This window comes from Terrapene carolina, unplaced genomic scaffold (assembly GCF_002925995.2).
Source record: "Terrapene carolina triunguis isolate 2854851 unplaced genomic scaffold, T_m_triunguis-2.0 Scaffold211, whole genome shotgun sequence".
In the NCBI taxonomy this organism is placed as follows: domain Eukaryota; kingdom Metazoa; phylum Chordata; order Testudines; family Emydidae; genus Terrapene; species Terrapene triunguis.
This window is the reverse complement of record NW_020664562.1, coordinates 12317312-12337012: the sequence shown is the minus strand read 5'-3', so window position 1 is coordinate 12337012 and position 19701 is coordinate 12317312. Positions and strand designations below refer to the sequence as shown.

At 35.3% G+C, this 19701-nt stretch overlaps 1 protein-coding gene across 2 annotated transcripts in view; it reads right to left on the bottom strand.

Moving 5' to 3' along the window:
- Positions 1-1592: 1592 nt before the first annotated feature.
- The window catches only part of NEK7 (NIMA related kinase 7), a 113695-nt gene continuing 95586 nt past the window's right edge, over positions 1593-19701 (bottom strand). For both annotated transcript variants that reach the window (XM_029912432.1, XM_029912433.1), the window contains 3 exons: positions 14610-14704; positions 9167-9280; positions 1593-1967 (listed from right to left, as the gene is read on the bottom strand). In XM_029912432.1, the coding sequence (XP_029768292.1) occupies positions 1857-1967; positions 9167-9280; positions 14610-14704 (320 nt within the window). In that variant the 3' untranslated portion in view covers positions 1593-1856. The remainder of the gene's footprint in view (positions 1968-9166; positions 9281-14609; positions 14705-19701) is intronic.

Below are 19701 nucleotides of genomic sequence, written 5' to 3'. Positions count from 1 at the left end.
TTTGAAAACAAATAGTTTTCAATAGGATGTCATTTCTTAACATTTAAAAACTTTTCTATGTGTTGAAACTTGTCTATAAATCCATAGCTGGGTTCTTATTGTTTATGAATTATGTCAAATCAAATGAAGGTTCCTATCAAAGAAACAGAACTATTGCTGCAGTGTTCATTTTACTATCTAAGCAAACTTGTTTAATAAAGGAAATGTGGAAAAACAACAGTTATAAATGTTGACTGCATCGTGAACTTCATGTATACAGATCCAATATTTACATGTAAGTATTGAATTTTTACTTTTTCCTGACTTTTTGTATCAAAAAAGATTTAAATTAACTACATCTCAACATTAAAGCTGGTATCAATAAAATTCTCATTGTCAACCTTGCAGCAATGAACCACTTTGACAGCTTTATGTGTTTGTTTAAAAATATGGTCTTGAAATTCTGAGAAATTAAGACCTCAATTTTCATCAGCATTTATAGGTACAATGTATTGGTGTGTACTTACTTTCACTTCCAAATAAAATAAATCATTCATGCGTACACAATGACCAATATAAGTGTAACCAACATATTTTGAACTTACTTTCGAACTCAGATAAAATATTGGTGAAATGATACCATTTTAAAGTATAATCAACAAATATACTGATTGCACAAATAAAGCAGCACTGATTTTTTTTCTTTAAATACAAAAGCTAAAGTAACTTTTACAGCATATAAAAAGATAGGGTAGATAACAAAACCCGGTATTTTATGAAAATATTACAGTGCACAGTTGTATTTTGGGCAATAGGCATTGGATTAAAAAAGTATTTTTAGAAGGAATTCAAAATATAGTAGTATAAGGTCACCCAAAGGGTTTTAAAACAAAATCTAGAAACACCACCACAAACAGAAATCCCTAGGGAGTTGTAACTTAAGGCCCTCATCCTTCAAACAGGCCTGTTCAGACAGTCATGTGCCTGTGCAGACGAACCCCATTTACCACAACAGGAAGCTGCAAGGGTTTTAGGATCTGACTGTGCACAGACCCACTGAAGTCAACGAAGTGCTGCACAGGTATGTAGGTCAAGCCATACCAATCAAATTGCAAGTATGGGGTTTAACCTGGCCAAACCAAATCCTTAAAGCCAATTTTCTGGGTTCATTTAAGCCACAATAACACAAAGAAAAGGGACAAGTTACAGAGATTTTTGAGTGTCTCACAATTTTGCCAAAAAACTTTTTTTCACATTTAACAGTTGCCATTTCATTAAAACAGCTAATCAGATGGTTTCCATCTTCACTTATCTTGAGAAGATTGACTGCAAACTACGTACAATTCATTATAAAATAGAAAACAATTCTCTTACAATTATTTCCCTTGTAGAACAAAAATTAAAATAAACTCATTAATTGTGTTGATTCATAACTTCCATAAGTTATAAAAAGTGAGAAAGATTCAAACATTTTGTTTCTAGGTAATAAGCCTAATATCCATATCGTGCAAAACTGCAGTGCTATGATGTTTTAGAATTGAACTCCCAACTGATTACAATTTTGTTATTAACAAAATACATTTGAAAATACATAGTGAAAATACACTATTTTTAAAGCTGTCAGGAACCACTATTTTCCATTGTATACTTTACATTTTAAATCTGTTTTTTATTTACCATTTAAACCTATATTTTTAAACTACAAATTGGTAAAAAAACACCTCAGGAAGCTTGTGTGTAAACTGGTTCACAATTCAAAGCACATCAGTCTGTTCTGAATAACTACATTTATGTAACACAGATGAAAAAGAGGTGGGAGGATTTGCACAAAAATACTTGAAAATTTCTGGTTCTTTTCTTCATGATCTTTTGTCTATTTAGCTGCTTGCAGTGTGTGCATGCATACGTTTCGCTACATCATAGACATAGGCTATATCTGGTCGCCTCTCTGGATCCGGGTTGATGCATATGTTAACTAATTGTCGCAGCTAGAAAAGGAAAACAATAATGTATAAGAAAGCCAATAAATAATACCAGTTGACAAGTGTTAGTAGTGCTTTCTCAAGTTCTTAAATTAAGTAAGAGTGGCTGAAACTGTGGAAGTGTGGTAGGACTGCATTCAGATTTACTCTATACCACAGATAATCATTTCACTTTTATGACATTTCATTGTACTTCCTCAGGGAAAGTGAATACCAGATTTAGGCCCCTATCCTGTGCATACATAAGTAACTTCAAAATAAGACTACATGTATGTATAAACTATTTATCTGAATTCAATAGTGTGACTTGTGTGTATTGTTTGAGGCCTTATATTCTAAAATGCTGAAATTGAGTCACACATAGATCTATACGGAAAGTTTGTCATGAAATGAACACTTCAAAGGCCTTTAGATTAGGTTCTATTTTTTTCGTATTGAATTAAGTGCACAACTTGCAGACAGAAACATATACAAGCATGCCTCTATCTGGGAGCACACACATCTCTAATATGACAAGCCCCAGAGTCCACTGAGCCCCTCAGAGTCCACAAATTTAGAAATAGATGGCCTGGGATACAGGAGGAAGGCTACTGGAACTTCTAGGTACTCCCTGTTGCTATTTGGAAGATGGAAAATGGTTAGGATTCTTCTTCCCTCCCCAGTTCCTTTCAGTGACATTAGAAGGTATCCAGTCAGTCTACTGACCTTTCAGATGGAGCAAATTTGTCATCTATTTCAAATTTTGCATATTCTCCAAGGCAGTCTGCACTCTAGAACCTGCTTCCCTAGAGATTGCTTATTAGAATACTAGCCCTTACCAGCAATTACCAGATACAAAATTCCTCCTATACTTTTCTCTTAAATCACTGTGTCAAACCCTCCTGAATCTCCTTACCAAAGTCACAAATTTTTGATCCTCCCTGACATTTTGTCAAATCCTCCAAGGCATCCATACCATCAAAAGTACTTGTATACAAAATATGCAAGTACAATTACTGTAAAACTATAGTTGTGATTACTGCACCAAATACAGCCTTCTGGAACCTCTGCCGGGCACCAAGAACAGTGGCTCCTTCACCCTCATGATTATTCAATGGCATGATAAACTGCATATTCAAATATGCTTTCATACAGCAGTGGCACAATAAATGCATTGGCCACAAATCTCTTTAAAAAACCCCAAAAGGATTTGCATCCGAAGAAGTGGGCTGTAGCCCACGAAAGCTTATGCTCTAATAAATTTGTTAGTCTCTAAGGTGCCACAAGTACTCCTGTTCTTTTTCCCAAAAGGATGTTAAATTATATGAACTAAATGCACAGGAGTCAGAAAATTCAAGCGCTAACTTAACAATATTGCACTTAATGTTTACATTTTCTGAGTTCTGGACACTTAAATTTTCAAACTTAATGTCACATCTATGTACGGTAATTTTTTTTTTATTTGATGACACCTACACAGTATCCAGAAAGCTAATTTCACTTTGACAAGGAGAATTTCAATATTTTGTTAAATGCAAAGTATTTTGGGGAGACACATTTAAGTTAGTGTTGACTATGTAGTGGTCCATTTAAAGACTAGAGAGGATTCTTTTAACAAAAATTAACTGCAGTAAATTTGGTAATATTCTCTTTTAAATACACAGACACTTCGACTATACTAATCATGGGAATTTAAAAGAAATTGCACCGCTTCTCGCAGCCAATATTCAGAGCTCTGTTCCGTTAACAAAAGAGAACAATTGGGCTAAATCATTTGGAGGTGAGGGGGCCGGAGGGTGGATACTGAAGTTCATAAAATATAAGTCTATTTTTTAATCATAAAAAGTTGCCTTTCTGCAATGCAAAAAATACAAGAAAAGAGTCTAAAATCCCACATGGAATAAATAGGAGGAACATATCATGAGCTACCGGGCACGTAGATCGGCAAATTAACCAGGCCAAATGCAGAGCAGCTCAGCCAGCATACAAGACCAACAGGAAGAGAACTACAGAGGAATTGAGGCCCCGGCCCTGCAAAAAGAACCCTGTAAGTAAACCCCATTTGTAAGAAAAATATAAAGATATTAAATGTAATCTCTTACAAAATATGGCCCTGATCCTGCAAAAATTTACAAATATGCTTAATTCACCCTGTGAGATGTCGATAGGACTTCTCATAGTGCATAAAGTCATTCTTAAGTCCTTGAAGGATTGGGGCATATATAGCTATGAGTAGGGAAATAAAAAACATCATGTTCTTTTATTCTTTTTCATTTAATATATGTCAAGTAAACTCACTATAGGCAACATAACAGAAGTTTGTCTTCAAGGGAGATTTAAATATGAAAAGGGTAGGGAGCCTTGCTCAGGAAGGTCACTCTATCCTTCTTTCATGCTGCTGACTATGCATGGAGGTGTTTATCTCAAAAGCTAACAAAAGGATGGTAAAGTTTTCCCCCACCGATTCATAATCCCTGCTTGACTTAGTGATATTTTTATTAATTTCTTAAGCAAGCTGAACTTCTATCTAGCTGAAAGTGCATATTTCAGCCCCAGAATCTTGGTACAGTTGCAATGACATCTTCCTGTGAAATTACTACTGTTAACACACCACATATTATGTAATAGTACAAAGCTTCAGAAGTGGACATGGAGATTCACTCCTAAGGACCACCAATGGGCAAAATGGCACCACTAATCAGCTATATTTTTAGCCCTAACCATCCTTTATAGCCACAATTGTTTGTAAGTATTTTCAAATATATGTGAAATGTGGTGTCCTGATTGTCCACCTTTTGCAATTTCATATCTATGGAACTTTTCAGTGTATAAAAGAATTGCCTCATTTCTAGAAAATGTTTGTAAGGAGGCTTCCCGAAGAGACCATGTCCCTTTTATTCAAAGCTCCTTTGTATGTATTCCTCACATCCTAGCCAGAATACACTTGTGGCTACTGCAGTGTGGTTCGGAGGAATGTGGTTCGGAGCCCTGGGCCACCAGCAAGTCAGTATATGTAAGAGTTATTTATATTGAAAGTGCATGAGTCCAGGTGCCTTGAGATCAATGATAAACTGTGGGCCCACTGAGATTGCCTTATATGAAGCCATATTATGGATACCACAACAACACTTCTTTGGGTCAAGAGTCTGTATCTACAGCTTGATCCTTGCTCATAATTGCTGGATCTGACAAATCTTTTCTGACACAGCAAGAATGTGCAAGAACCTGTCCTGGGCCAGAAAAGTTCAGAGTTGAGCTGGGTCTAATAGGGTTCATCAGTACTTTAAAGAACAAACTAGGACTGTGGAGTCACCAGGGTTCATGATAAGTGCCCAACATCATGATGGTGGCACACACTGATTCTTGGAATTCTTGCTCAGTGTCATCCTTGAATAACCAATCATGTGGAAAAAGTAAAATATTCACTTTCATCCTGCACAGGAAAAATGTTATGACCATGAAACATTTTGTAAACACAGGAACATAAGAATTGTTATACCGATCTTTTGTGAAAGGAAAGGAGACAGTTGTTGCTAGATTGCCTGATGTAGGATTCTGGCTCCTTTTCCCACTGCCAGGAGTATCTATTTCAATAATTACAGGAAGCCTCTGTCAGGCCCTCTGGTTCTCATAAAACTATGGATGAACAGCAGACATTGACAAACCCTGGGAATAAAGCCCAGGATTTTAATGTCAGCAGGCTATACTGCAGGGATAGCAATGTTGTCCTGTAAGGCATTGGATGGCCATCAGGCTCTATGCTGAAGGCAGACATGGCTGTGACTGAACTGGAGGGACCTCCTGTTGCATCTCGTCACTGCATCCTTCTTTGGCTGATTATGCTGCTTAACTTCCTCTGTGGACTTAGCACAGTCACTGCCTTTAGCCTGGAGCTTAGCCTGACAGGGAGCAGTAGCACATATTTCTTAAGCTTTAATAGGTTTGTCAGCCACCAAATAAATAAATGTCCCTCAAGTCAGAAAAAAAAGACTTAAAACTATGACAGGGAAGAACTTTGCACTGAAAACCTGAAATTTTGGTAAAGACTCCAGTTTTAAATTGGAAAAAATTATTCTTGTTCAGAGCAGGAGATATTCTTGCTGATTCATCTCTCAGTGCAGGCAAGAAAACTAGCAGAGAATACTGCAACTCTGGATCTGCTGGCTTTTTTTCAGCTTAAATACTGCTTGGGCATCACTGAGGAGTGTATGGAATCCCTATCAGTTAGGATTGCTGGTCATGTACTCTTGAGAAATCACAAAGGGACCTAAATCAGGATATAAAGTTCTTCTCCACTCCCCAACACACAAAGCAATGCTTTGTGCTAGATGCTGTGGCCATGATTTTAACAATGGTTAGTGATTCTGGTTGTCCAACTGGAGGCACCATGAAGGAGCCTCATTTTCACAATGGACCCCGCTGCCAGAAAAATCAAACATTTTTAAGGTATTCCAATAGTTGGAGACCCAAAAATTGTGATACCCAAAGTTACTAGTCATTTGAAAATCTTGGTTTGTGATTCACTGCTGGGGAAATATGTCACAACTTCTACTGCAATTTTATTGGTCAGAACTTTACAGCTATGAGAAATGTGGACAAACATACAAAAGTGAAAATCTACCATGTGTATCTTTGGATAACTTCCTATGAAGCTATGATCTCATAATACAGATGCTGATCATTAAAATAAAAATGAGCCTTATAATAAGTTAGTTCAATTTTAAATGCCAGTTTTATCTCAGAACTAATTAAATTAGCGTACAGGAAATGTATTTTAACATTTCGTACATTTTGTAACTACCGTGTTTACACTTCTGTTTGAGAGTGCATTTATTCTTTTATCAAATTAATCTTTACAGAATATCAGGCATTCAAGTGGGTTTCAGGAGTTCAGTAATCTCTAAACTTTACTGCTCAACTGAGTACACTTCCAACCTGGATAAAGGTCCGAGGTCTAAATTTTCTAGTGCAGAAGAAAAGGACATCACCATAAACTGACAGATAACACTTAGTCTGTTTGTTTCTTCTTCAGTAGTTCCAAGTCTGCACAGTATTTTCATTCACAATAAAAGCTACATTTTTAAGAAAAAAAGTCATTTACTAATATAGCAATTTTTCAAAGGTTTTTATACTAGGCAGGATTCTTTATGTCACAATAGATCAAAGTAACATTATTACAGTCTCTTAATACTTTATATATATTTTACTCCTTTTGTTAAGTAATTATTTCCTATATTTATAAAGGGTATTGTAGCTCTTGCTCTTTTAGTTTGTCACAAAACACTAGTACTCCAAATGATTTTAAAAACAATTGATTTATCCTGTGTGCGTGAGCACATCTATTTTGTAATGAGGAAAATATAACATGTTTTGCTTTGTATCGCTTTTCAAAACTGGAAACTATACAGAGTAAGTAAAAGGTGGAATCTATTTCCCTTTCCCACTCTAAGACCTTCTATCTGGGCCAGACTTTGATATTTGCCCCTTAGCTGAGAATCCGCATATCCAACTTCACACTTAGCTGCAGTGAAGTAGCCCTGCAGGCAGGCCGACTTCAACGAACCACTAGTGGTATCATCATTAAAATCCTGCTGAAGGTCACCATGGTAACCGCCTGCTGAGGCTTCACTGCTGCACTCGGCATCTCCTAATCAGCTACCATGTGAAATGCAAATTCAGACAGTCTGAAAATTAGTCAAGAAGAATAGAGGATGAGGATGCCGATATGTGAAATATTCATGCGCTTCATGGAAAAAGGAAGACAGCATGAATGACACAACAAAGAACGGCCCCTGACATTTTTGCTATCATTTTGCATTACTGTTCACACCCTACTGTATTTCTAGACCTCCCGTTCTGAAGTTGGTTATATGAACTGCCATATTTGTATCCTACAAAAAAATAATAATTAAAAATGGCCAATGTAAAACAATTAATTGGAAAGCCAGAGACATACTGCATAAACTACATAAAGGATAGATCACCATTACATCCTTCGTAAAGGCATTCTAATTATCTTTTTTAAGTCCAATTTTATTCACAGAGGAAAAAAATTGTCCCCATAAATATGACAAAACAAAGAGAAACCGGACAGCAATCTTTTATTAATAGTCCCTGTCTCTGAAAACAATAGATTCATGGTGCAGAATTACAACTTCCATTCCTTAAGCAAAGTAGCACAAAGCTTTATGTTTATTAAAAACATTTCAGATGTAGTGTTTATATCCATTTTCAACACAATTTTAATTCATGGAGACTGAATTAAGTTAGAATTAGTTGCTAATACCTCTTCTCTGGTTTGCAGCTTTTATCACTTTGCTCCATTTGTTTCAAAGTGGGAAAGGATTTCAATACTGGAATTTCAGTCCGTTAACATATACACATTTATATTTTTCTCATGTGAGGTCATGATGGTTTAGAAAAAATATTTGCATTTATTTTGCTCTCTCCTTTTGCTTTCCTTTTATTTTACTGCCTTTTAAAAAAACAAAACAAAACAAAACCTGGTGCACTGATGCTAGTGAAAAACGATTAGCGTTGGCTTGAGCCAGCCATTGTGGGGGCATATTCTTGGTATGCTTCTCCAATCCTAACTTGAAAATCCCCTCTTACTACAGGCACTGGCCACTCTCTTTTGAAGAGTGTCATCTGTGCCAAATTGTGTGGTAAAATTTGTAATAGGGATAAATTGGGATCAGGTGGGGACCAAAACTCATTTTTACTAGCAACTTAATCCACATTTATTGTTATCTAAATCTCTAAAGAAAGGCTAGTTCACCAATTTATTGTGCCACATAAGACAGATGAGAGCCATTTTCTATAACTGTGCTTTTAGAAACACATAATATAGATATAAGGTTCAATCCCACTACTACACGGAGTATGTATCGTGTATTCTGGAAAAGTCAACTGTGTCAATCATATTTGTGAGTAATTTTTTTTTAAATTCATCACATAATATAGAGAATGAGTGACCCTTTGTTAACAGGTCAAAGAAATTAAGGAGGAAATAACATGCTCCTTGAACCATTAAACCCAATCATTTTTAAAAAGGATACCAGAAATGTCATCATAGACATTAACATTTAGGCAAGTTTAACAACACAGGTAAACACATGGGATAGATCCTGAGATGGGATAAACTGGCATATATCCATTGATTTCACTAGAATTATGCCAGTTTCCATAAGCTGAGGATCTGGCTCATGGAAAGGAAAATGACTTACTTCTTCTGAATAGTGATCTGAAGGAAGAGGTGGATAGTCACACTGTTCTATCTTCTTGCACAGAGAGTACAAGTTCATTTTGTCACCATAGAAGGGACTCTGCAGTGCAGCCATCTGTATAAAAAAATTACATAGTTAAATGTACATAGATTTTTTTTAAAAGGAACATTTTGCTAAAAAATCTATTTTAATGGTAAGATTTCATACCAACTTCCGATTGACTGCTCTGCTTATAGCACTAACGCAACAGTTCTAAAACTGTTAATATAAACCGGTGTGCTTAATGGACAGATTTATGGTGCAATACTGATCATAATAGTTCATATACTGTAATAATTGGTTTATACTTCATAATCTAGTGGAAGTAAAATTGAGTTATTAGCCACAGTTTATGCTGTTAAGATATAAGGTCTCCCATGTCCCAAATGCAAAAGACAAAATAAAACAATGACATTTCTTTCACAAGATCCATTGAAAACAAACAATTACACATCCTATTTAATTGGAGAAAATATATGGTCTAAAGCAACAATTAAATACTGGATAGCAGTAGTAGCTTTGGACCACCACTTAGATACCTTACTACAGTTTAAAAATTAAGAAAATGCTATAGAATGCTATTTCATATACAACACATTGAAAAAAAGAAAGGACCCTTGAAAAAAATGTAGTCTAGATTCTATGTGGAATGCCATATTCTATTCAAAAGGCAGCTTGCAATGTATTACAGATATATCCTGTAGCAGTAGCTCAAAGATTTTAAAAATCCTCTATCTGCGAGCATCAGTACAACTTTCATGTGCAATCAAGAAGCATAAGCACCTTTTGGGGAGAACTCTGTTAAAGAAATGAGCAACTTAAAAATGACATCAGTGAACCTAACATTTATTTTAAGACGGTACTATAACTTGACATTTAAAGTGCAGACAAATACTGTGGTTAGCGGGATTACTAACTTAAAAATTCATTTAAAATCTTTGCATTCTGTTCAAAACCTTCTAAATCTTTGAACCGTAGCTGCACGAATGCTGCTCTGAGCGCAATGCTGCCCCAAAGCCAGTCACCCTTTTCTACATGTGCTAATAAGTTTGATTTTGGAAGGACAATGTGTACATTCCCCAGACATGCAGAGTGTGTGTGAAACACGCTAGTCCATGCTGTGCTACTCAGTGAGCTTCAGCAGGGACAGGACAAGCTGAAAATGGCTCTCATCTGTCTTATGGTCCTCCAGATATAACTTTAACTCTTTCATGGCCTAAGCACTGTTGATAACTGATATTATGGGGAACAAATATGAAAAGAAAAATTAGAAAAAAATAATTTGATATACTTTCATTATATTTGATATAAAACCCAATCTAGTTTTGTATATTAATTTCATATTAACTTGAAATAAAAATACTGGTTTTTAACAATTCCAAGACAAATGTAAGATTGCACCCAAGAAAAATAATTCTAGAAATGTACTACTCTTATAATGGTAATTCCTGGATTTACATGACAGCATATTTTATCTTTAAAATAATGTTAAAAATGCAGGCCTAAAGAACAAAAATCAAGCACAGAATCCATACACGTGCAGAAATTCTAAATAAATGCACAGATACTCATTTTTGTACACTAGGTGTTCATTAAAAAGTACTTTTGTTTGAATGCTGCAGTGTTAAAAAAAATTCAAATGTCCCCTAAGGAGTTAAAACAGGAATACTATATTTTCATGCATCTCCTGCTTTGACAGATGAAAAATGTCAACTGTCCTGTTTTTATTTTCAAGCTTTTGCACTATTCATCTGGTTCATTAGTGCATCTCGCTGCTGCCCCTGACAGCTGCTCGCCCTCTCCTCCCAGCAGCTGAATTTTTCAGGCTAATTTGATCCTCCACACTGAGACGATCGCTAGAATGATTGACTTGCTCCCTGACCTCCAGGGTCTGACTTTCCTGATTAGTATTCTGGGGGTGGCTGAGGGACGAAAGCCCACTGTCTGTCTTCGGGGCTGGTGGCAGCTCTCTTTTTTTTTGAACCGTAAGCCACCAACCTACAACCCTGTAAGGATGCAATTGCTGCGCTGAACAATAAAAGGAAATGTGTAAAACCTACTTTTCCATGTAAAGGTCCATGTAGCAAAAGCACAGCATCTTGATTTTAATTAGTAAAGTCTACTTTGTTGCATATCAATTAAAACTGCAGTGGTAGAGTTTTTGAGGTTTCAGGAATATTTGAAAGTCTAATTTTCAGAGTCTAAAACATGCTTTCAAAAACCTTAGTAACTATGCAGTGTTAATATTTATTATTAAACAGTAAACCTTTTAGTAGGATAGGATACAAAATAATATAATGCAATATTAACTAGAATCTAACTAATTTCCTATAATTTAAATATTAAATCAGATTAAAACATAACTGAGAGGAGGTTTAATAGAATGTCAATTAGACCTTTATTGAGAGGTCATGAACAAGCCAGAATTTTCCTCTAACTAAATTGGAGAAATTAAAAAAACTGTATTAGCATGAACCATGCAATTAATACAATAAACACTTTAAAATGCAAATGATACACAAAACATCTATCAGAGACAGAGGAAACGAGATTTAGTTACCTTTAATACTGTATGGCTTTATTTTGATGAGTGATTTAATTAGCGCATGCAACAAGCCTAAAAGTGGGTCAGCACCCCTTATAAAAGAAGGAAAACTGCAGAACTGAAAAGATAGCATGCAACAGTTATTAAACTCTTTTTAGGTCTCTCTGAGTCTCCTGTTTTATCTTGTAGAATCAACAACTGAATGGATTTGATTTGGGGAAATCTGCTTAGGGGGAAAACTGCACTGATACGCAAATTATTAGTCCATAACTTGAAAGCATCACAAGACCTTCCGCCCCCCCCCCACACACACACCTGAAAAAACAACGAACAAAAATAAGAATTATTTACATGTTCTAACATGAGTTTACAATGCCTAATATTTCAATGATACACGCAAAGGACCAGCAAAAAAGCAATGTCTATCATGTTGCAGAATTAACAATAATGTAAATAAAGCCTCAAAAGCCTAACCATTAGAAATATATTTTGAAGATTATTTGATACAGTGCAATTATATAATACATTTGAATATAAGAAATATAACAACTGTTCTGTTCTCTAAATGTCATATTTAAGTACCATCCAGGTAAAACTTTTCAAACCACTGAAAATAATTTATTGCCATATGGAAATTCTAAAAATCATCTGAGGAAAAATATTCAAGTAGGTATTTATTTGGTCATAAAAGATGGCAATACAGATTCTATTTCTGTAAGACATGTCCTGCTGTCTATTCTATTAAGTTCTTCTAAAATTACTTCAAAGTAATTACTTCAAAGTAGCCCAAATAAAAAAGAAATACTCCAAATTCACACACTGTATTTAATATACTGTACACAATACCAAAATGACAAGCTCAGAAAATAATTCTTGTGAACTGCAAGTCATGCTTCTTCCTATCTGATAGTTTATAATCCAAAAAAAATAAATTAACTGTAAAAACACAAAATATTTTATGCACTAGCTGCTTACTGAATGTTTCATTTATTGTTTCCATATAAACATAATCCCAAGTTTAAAAATAACAAACCCACAATTAATAACATCAAAATCAAGACATTCTCCTCAAGGCCCTCATCCTGAAATGAGATTAATGTTTCTATTTGTTCTTGTGTGAATCCCATCCATTTCAAGGATGGAACACTGCAAGAGCACAGATATCAATGCTAGGGGATCCCCACGCACAATCAAGTCTCAAATTAGGGCCAATCCTGCAAACATTTGCTACCAGATGTAGTACTTACTACTGTGAATAGTCCCCATGACTGAAAGTAATAATTGCGTGCAGAATTGCAAGTTCTTTGGGGCAGAAATATAATTTGCGTATATAAAGATATTCATATTTATGGCACTGTTTTAATAAGTGTGTGTGTGTAAGATACTTAATATAAAAAACTGAAGGCAATTCATCCATATGTGGTATAGGCTGTTAGAGATGCTGATCTTGCTGGAAAATGTTAAGTGAGTTCTGCTGACTCAGGGCATGTCTACACTACAGTTAGACATCCGCAGGTGGCTCATGCCACCTGACTCGAGAGGGGCTGCTTAACTGCAGTGTAGATGTTCCGGCTGAGGTAGCAGGAACCTGAACTCTGGGACCCTCCCACCTTGCAGGGTCATAAAGCCCAGACTCCAGCTCAAGCCCGAACATCAACTCTGTAAATAAACAGCCCCGCAGCCCAAGCCCTGCAAACCCGAGTCAGCTGCCATGGGCCAGCCACGGGTTTTTTAATTGAAGTGCAGCGCACCCTCAATGGAGCAGATGGCTTATTACCTCACCTGGATATAGAGAGAGAGGATTTAGGTGTGGGTAAAGGAATCCAAAGGGAGAAACGCTAGATTCAACTATGCCTAGAAAGAAGTATTTAGCTGAACTTTGTTCTTTTATTGTTCATTTCTTTATCAATAAAGCTGAGCTCCAAGAAGGGGGTGAGTTTGGACTGCAAATAGATATCATTGTGTTATATAGTGGGAAAGGTACTTGTTCAAAACATTATTTAACACAAGTTTATATTCTATAGATCTGTAAAAAGATACACTACAAAGTATGAGGATGTAGTTAATTTAAGGGCCAATCTTGCATGCCTTTCTTAAGGCAAAACTCATTAATTTTGTAGGAAGTTTGCCATACATCTTTACTTTTTCATTGCCGAATGTTATATACAGGTATTTATACGTAACCTAATTTATGTCTATATTTTAGGGCTTAATAAATGTATCGAAGTTCAGTAATTGCAAGCAAAGAAAACTGAAGATAAGCCAATCTTTTTTAACTGCTGCTTCAAAAGCTATGCTCATAAAAATTAAACCAAGTGATGCATATGTGTGCATTGTAGTCTCATTTCTTTATTGTTAGTCAGATTTCTGGTAACTGCAAACAAATGAAACTTGAGTATAAAAATATACTTCAATTGTTTTTATTTTAATTAACCACATACTCTCAATCAGTTCTATTACATATGCTGAATGCATATATGCATTGTTTTCATAGTTGTATTTTGTTAAAGCCTGTTAAAACATTTAGAGAAATTTAGAAAAAAAAAATGCTTTTCATTCGACATTCAAGACTATAATCCTTACCAAACTAAGCCTAAAGTCTTCAACAAATTACTATCTATGTATTTTTAGAAAGTTCACTAAAAGGCAAGTCTTGATCAGGTCAATCATAACATATCTGAAATTACTGTAAAAGCTCACATGGCATTATTTTTATATTTAGCTTAAAAGCAGCTTCTCACTAAATGGCTATCTCGTTAAGAAGCAAAATATACAGATGAATCCTAGAACAGAAACTGATACATCTAATAAAGCAAAAACACATCAATGTATTAAGCTTACTGGATTTATCAATGTTACCTCATATAGCAGACAGCCTAGAGACCAGATGTCAGATTTGAAGTTGTATCCATTTTCATGTATTCTCTCTGGAGACATGTAATAAGGCGTACCCACTGCAATAAACGCAGAAGTATTTTTAAATGAAAAATATTGCTATACTGAAATCTATACCATTGTAAATACTGTAATATTTAGGGTGGAAAATTATTCTTATCTTATATATAAATCATGCATGATAATAAATATAAGTCATGCATAACAATAAAATGCAATTTTTTTAATGTGAAGATGCATATATAACAGTTGAAAACACACATACAAATATACATGTATAAACATATATTGGCGCTAAAAATGTTACTATTTTAATGAAGATGTTTTATTTTGAATTATTGTCACTAATTTTTCTGTAATAAAAAAAAACTTGTAAAACACTTTTAAAGTGGTTTTTGTTTTTTGTTTGAAGCAACCAAAAAAAACCCTTCAAATTGAACTCTCTGAAAAGAGATTTGGAAGAATTCTCTAAAACTTTAAATCTTCAATAAATTATTTCTTCTTTTTAAAAATATTTTAAACCTCAGGGTTGACTGATAGGTATTAACCAAAAACAAAGTTGCAAAAAATAAAGCCAGTGGAAATTTTTGGTTTATCAACTTATTTTTACTTTATTCCCAACTCTGCTGCAAATTTTTTTTGAATAACAGTAAATTAATAAATTCAAACTTTGACAACTGGAGACAAAGACATTCACTCATTTTTATTTGAATTTTGTTGGGAATGGCCAAGTAGTTATTCTTGGTAAGCAATGTGTACTGAATAGGAATGAGCTGAATCTAATAAATATTGAATTTATTTTAAGCTAAATATCTTATGAATTAGAAGAATACTTAAATCAGTACATTAACTAACAAATGGCAACGTTAGTTTTAAAAAAAATAAAAGATTACAACCTCATCCCATTTTATTGAGTCTAAATCATTAAAAAAAAAAAATCTCATTTATTTTTGCCTTTCAGAACTAGAGGTTGAGATAAATCTCTATATGAATTTTGGCAGCGGAGCAGATATCACAAGTTTGGATAACCAAGATTTGCCTTTATATTGAAAAGGCAAGATGTTTCGCTTCTATAGAAAAGGCCATTTAATTAATATTTTTGTTTAATTATTCCCAAAGGTGTGCTTTTTTGTTTTATTGTTCTCATCATAATGTACTACGTATTTTGTAAGGGCTGAGGACTCACCAAGGTATTATCACACTTTTTCAGTAACAGAGTAAGATATTTCTAGGATTTCCAAGGGTGAAAATTCTAATTCTCAAAATTAGAGATATTGGTATCATATCATCACAATCAGCCCATGCCTGCTGGTAATTTATAGTTTTGTCTAGGATGGAAATCTAACTTTGGGAACAGCATTGATAACTACATTCTAGATCAGTGGAGGCTCAGAACAAAATCTTTTCTCAGATATGCAGACACATGTGGGCCATATATTGCATCACAAGGAGGATCTGGCCCTGCAAGTGTTTAAAAAGAGACATCCTCACTTTCCGGAAAAGGAGGGTATCAGCTCAAACTACAGAAATTATCTCCCAGCATTAGCCTGAGTGCAGAATCATCACAATTGTGAATTGACCAAGAGTTTAAAGATAGGTGGGTTGGGGTAGAAAAGAGCATCTCAAAATGACAGAATACTGTGAGAAAACCATCCATCCTCTCAGGAGGTTCATATTTACTCACAACCAAGGACGGTCAAGAAGGGATGGTCTCTTTCATAGGAATGGGAGGATTGGGGGTGGGGGGAAGTTTTACAAAAACCAAATTCAATAACATAGCCAGAAGAATAAGTAGAAGGGAAAAGAATGGTTTATTTAAACTTTTAGACTGTTATCCCACCCTAACTTCCCAAGAGCAATATTTTTACAGTATGTAAGTTTAATGGTATTCTGACAACCTAAGTACTGCATATGACATAATGCCATCTATACTTACAGATGGCTTATGCGTTTGACATTGTTTCTTATTCCAACATACCATGTAAATTTGCCAATTTAAAAAAAGCTGTCAGAAAAGGAAACTAAAAATTGTAATTACACAACAGCACATTTCATACTTTTATTATCCTTTTTGTACAACTGTTAAATTATATCTGAGCTCAAGATTTCCAGAGAAAACAATGCCTTCAAAACTTTCACTCTTTGCACCTATTAATAAATACCATGATTTAGTGTTCTGCTGCACTTTTTGTTGGCACAATTCATTTAACAATGAAAAACAAGTTTAATAGTAATCTGGCTCTTAACAGGTTACAGATCTACAGCTTTTGTTGCTCTAAAACATAAAACAAGTAACTGGCAGTGAGAAATGTGCCAGAAAGAGGCTTCACAGAATCCGCAGGGGGCAGTTGAAAACACTGAGGTTTGAAGGTTCATAGTTTACCAAAAGCAAAGGTAATTTTAACCAGTAGCTCTGGGAAATCTGCTGATACATTAGGGGTTTGATATGAGTGTGAAAGATTGATGATGGGGAAAAAGAAGAACAAATGCTAGCATTTTACAGAGTTTAGCCTAGTATAACACCTTAACTGCAATACAAACTGAAGCCTCCAATGACCGACAAGTGAAACAAAGCCAAGATATTATTATAGTATAAATTCTTCCTCACTGAATTCTCAGAAACTACCTAAAGATGTTGAAAATAGTTATATCCCTTTAAAATCAGTTTGTAGCATGACACAAAGAAAAAACAGATACATTATTTTGATACTTTAAACACTGTAGGCATTACAGCATATTCTAAAACATAAGAATACTGAGATTTTTCTAGTGTACTGCTACTAAACAAATAATAGGTTTAATTAAAACGTTTTTTCCCTAAATCATTGTTCTTGTATTTAAAAGATGTTTTCATCATGAATAACACTATGAAGAAACATTACTTTCTTCAACAACACAAAGAGGGAGTTGGATGCTAGAAAAGAAAGATCTAAAACAAAGTAGATCAATACTTGAAAAATTATAAAATCTGTAAGTTTACTGCTCTATTTAGTTAATGCAGCTTTAAAATTGGGAAATTCTTTTTAGTACGGTCTATTGCTATTAATAAATAATAATGGAATGGCTGATATTGGACTCAGTTAATATAATTAATGCCCATGAACATGGATTTCTGGAAAACAGATCTTGTCAAACTAACTTGATATTTATTTTTGATAAGAACATCAGTTTGGCTGATAAAGGTAATAGACTTCTATAGGGGATTTGACTTGATTTCACACTGCATTTTGAAAACCGGATAACTGAAAGGTCTCAAAACATAACTGTAAACAGAGAATCATCATTAAGTGGATGTGCTTCTACTGGCATCCCACGATATCAGATCTTGGCCCTACGCTATGTAACATTTTTGTCAATGACCTGGAAGCTAACAAAATTACTACTGATAATGTTTGTAGATGACAAAGATTGGGGTAGTGGTAAATAGTGAAGAGGACAGGTCACTAGCACAGAGCAATCTGGATCACTTGCAAAGCTGGGCTCAACCAAACAATATAGATTTAAACACAGCCAAATGTAAAGTCATACATCTAGGAACAAAGACTGTAGACCATACTTACAGGATGAGGGAGTCTATCCTGGGAAGCAGTAACTGAAAACAATTTGAGGGTTATGGTGGCTAATCAGCTGAGCTTGAGCTCCAAACCCTGATGCTCTGTCCAAAAGGGCTAATGAAATCCTTGGATGCATAAACGGGAATTTCGAGTAGGAGTAGACAGGCTATTTTACCTCTGTATTTGGTTCTGGTGCAATCGCTACTGAATAGTATGTCCAGTTCTGCTGTGCACAACTCACAAAGGATGTTGCAAAACTGAAAAGGCTTCAGAGAAGAGCCATGAGAATAATTAAAGGATTGGAAAACGTATTAGAACAACAGGCTCAAGGAACTCAATCTATTTAGCTTATTAAAGAGAAGATTAAGGGGTGACAATTCAAGTCTGTAAATACATATATGGGGAACAGAAATCTGGTAATAGAGGGCACTTCAATCTAGCAGACAGAAGTATAACAAGATGCAATTACTGAAGCTGAAGCTAGACAAAATCAGATTAGGAAAAAGGCACAATTTTTTAACAATGAGGGAAATTAACAATTGGAACAATTTCTATGTACTCTATTCAGCTGGCTGAACCTGAACCTGAGTAAGACAGAGATAATACTGGAGGGCAGAGGATAGCATTTTAAAATTTTGCAGCCATGTTTCCGTCTCCTTTGGGTGAAGAGACACACCCACAACTGGTCAATTCAGACCACGGTTTAGGACTTTTTTTTTTGATTCCTCGCTGACACTGTGCTCTCACACAGCAGCATCTGTGATTAACGCTTTCCATCATCTCTAGTTGGCTGTAAGACTCCATCCCACCAGATGATGACCTGGCCTCAGTTATTCACTGCATATCTCAATTGGACTAGAGCAACATGATATACCTGTGCAACTTACAAAACTAACTAGAACAGAAAGCAGCAGTGCTTCTCCTCAGCAACAAAGGCAACCATAAGCACATCAAACGTGTCCTTCACTCCATACACTGGCTTCCCAAAGTATTTCAAATCAAGTTCAAGGTCACAGTTGTTGTTATTTGTATATTATCACAGCACTTATGAGCCCTAGCCATGGACCAGTACCCCACTGTGCTAAGTGCTGTACAAACAGAACAAAAAGATGGTCCCTCCCACAAGGAGCTTACAATTTAAGTATAAGACAAGAGGCAGCAGTTGGCTAGAGACAGACAAATGGGGGAGTACCAGGAAACAATGATATAATTTTAGTCACCATGATAGACAGAGGTCTCAGCACACCAGAGGCTTAATCATTATCAAGACTTTTGTAGGCATTATGGCAAAGGAGCATTTAAGGAGGGATTTGAAGGAAGATGATAAGGTAGTTTTGAGGATGTTAACTAGGAGATCCTCCCAAGTATCAGAGCAGTAAGGGAGAAAGCAGGTGTTGATATCTCAATAACAAGTAAGAGATGGTAGGTCAGGTGAGGATAAGCCACGAGGGCTCTGAAAGTGTTGATAATTTGCTTATGTTTCATGTGATACAGAAGGTGGA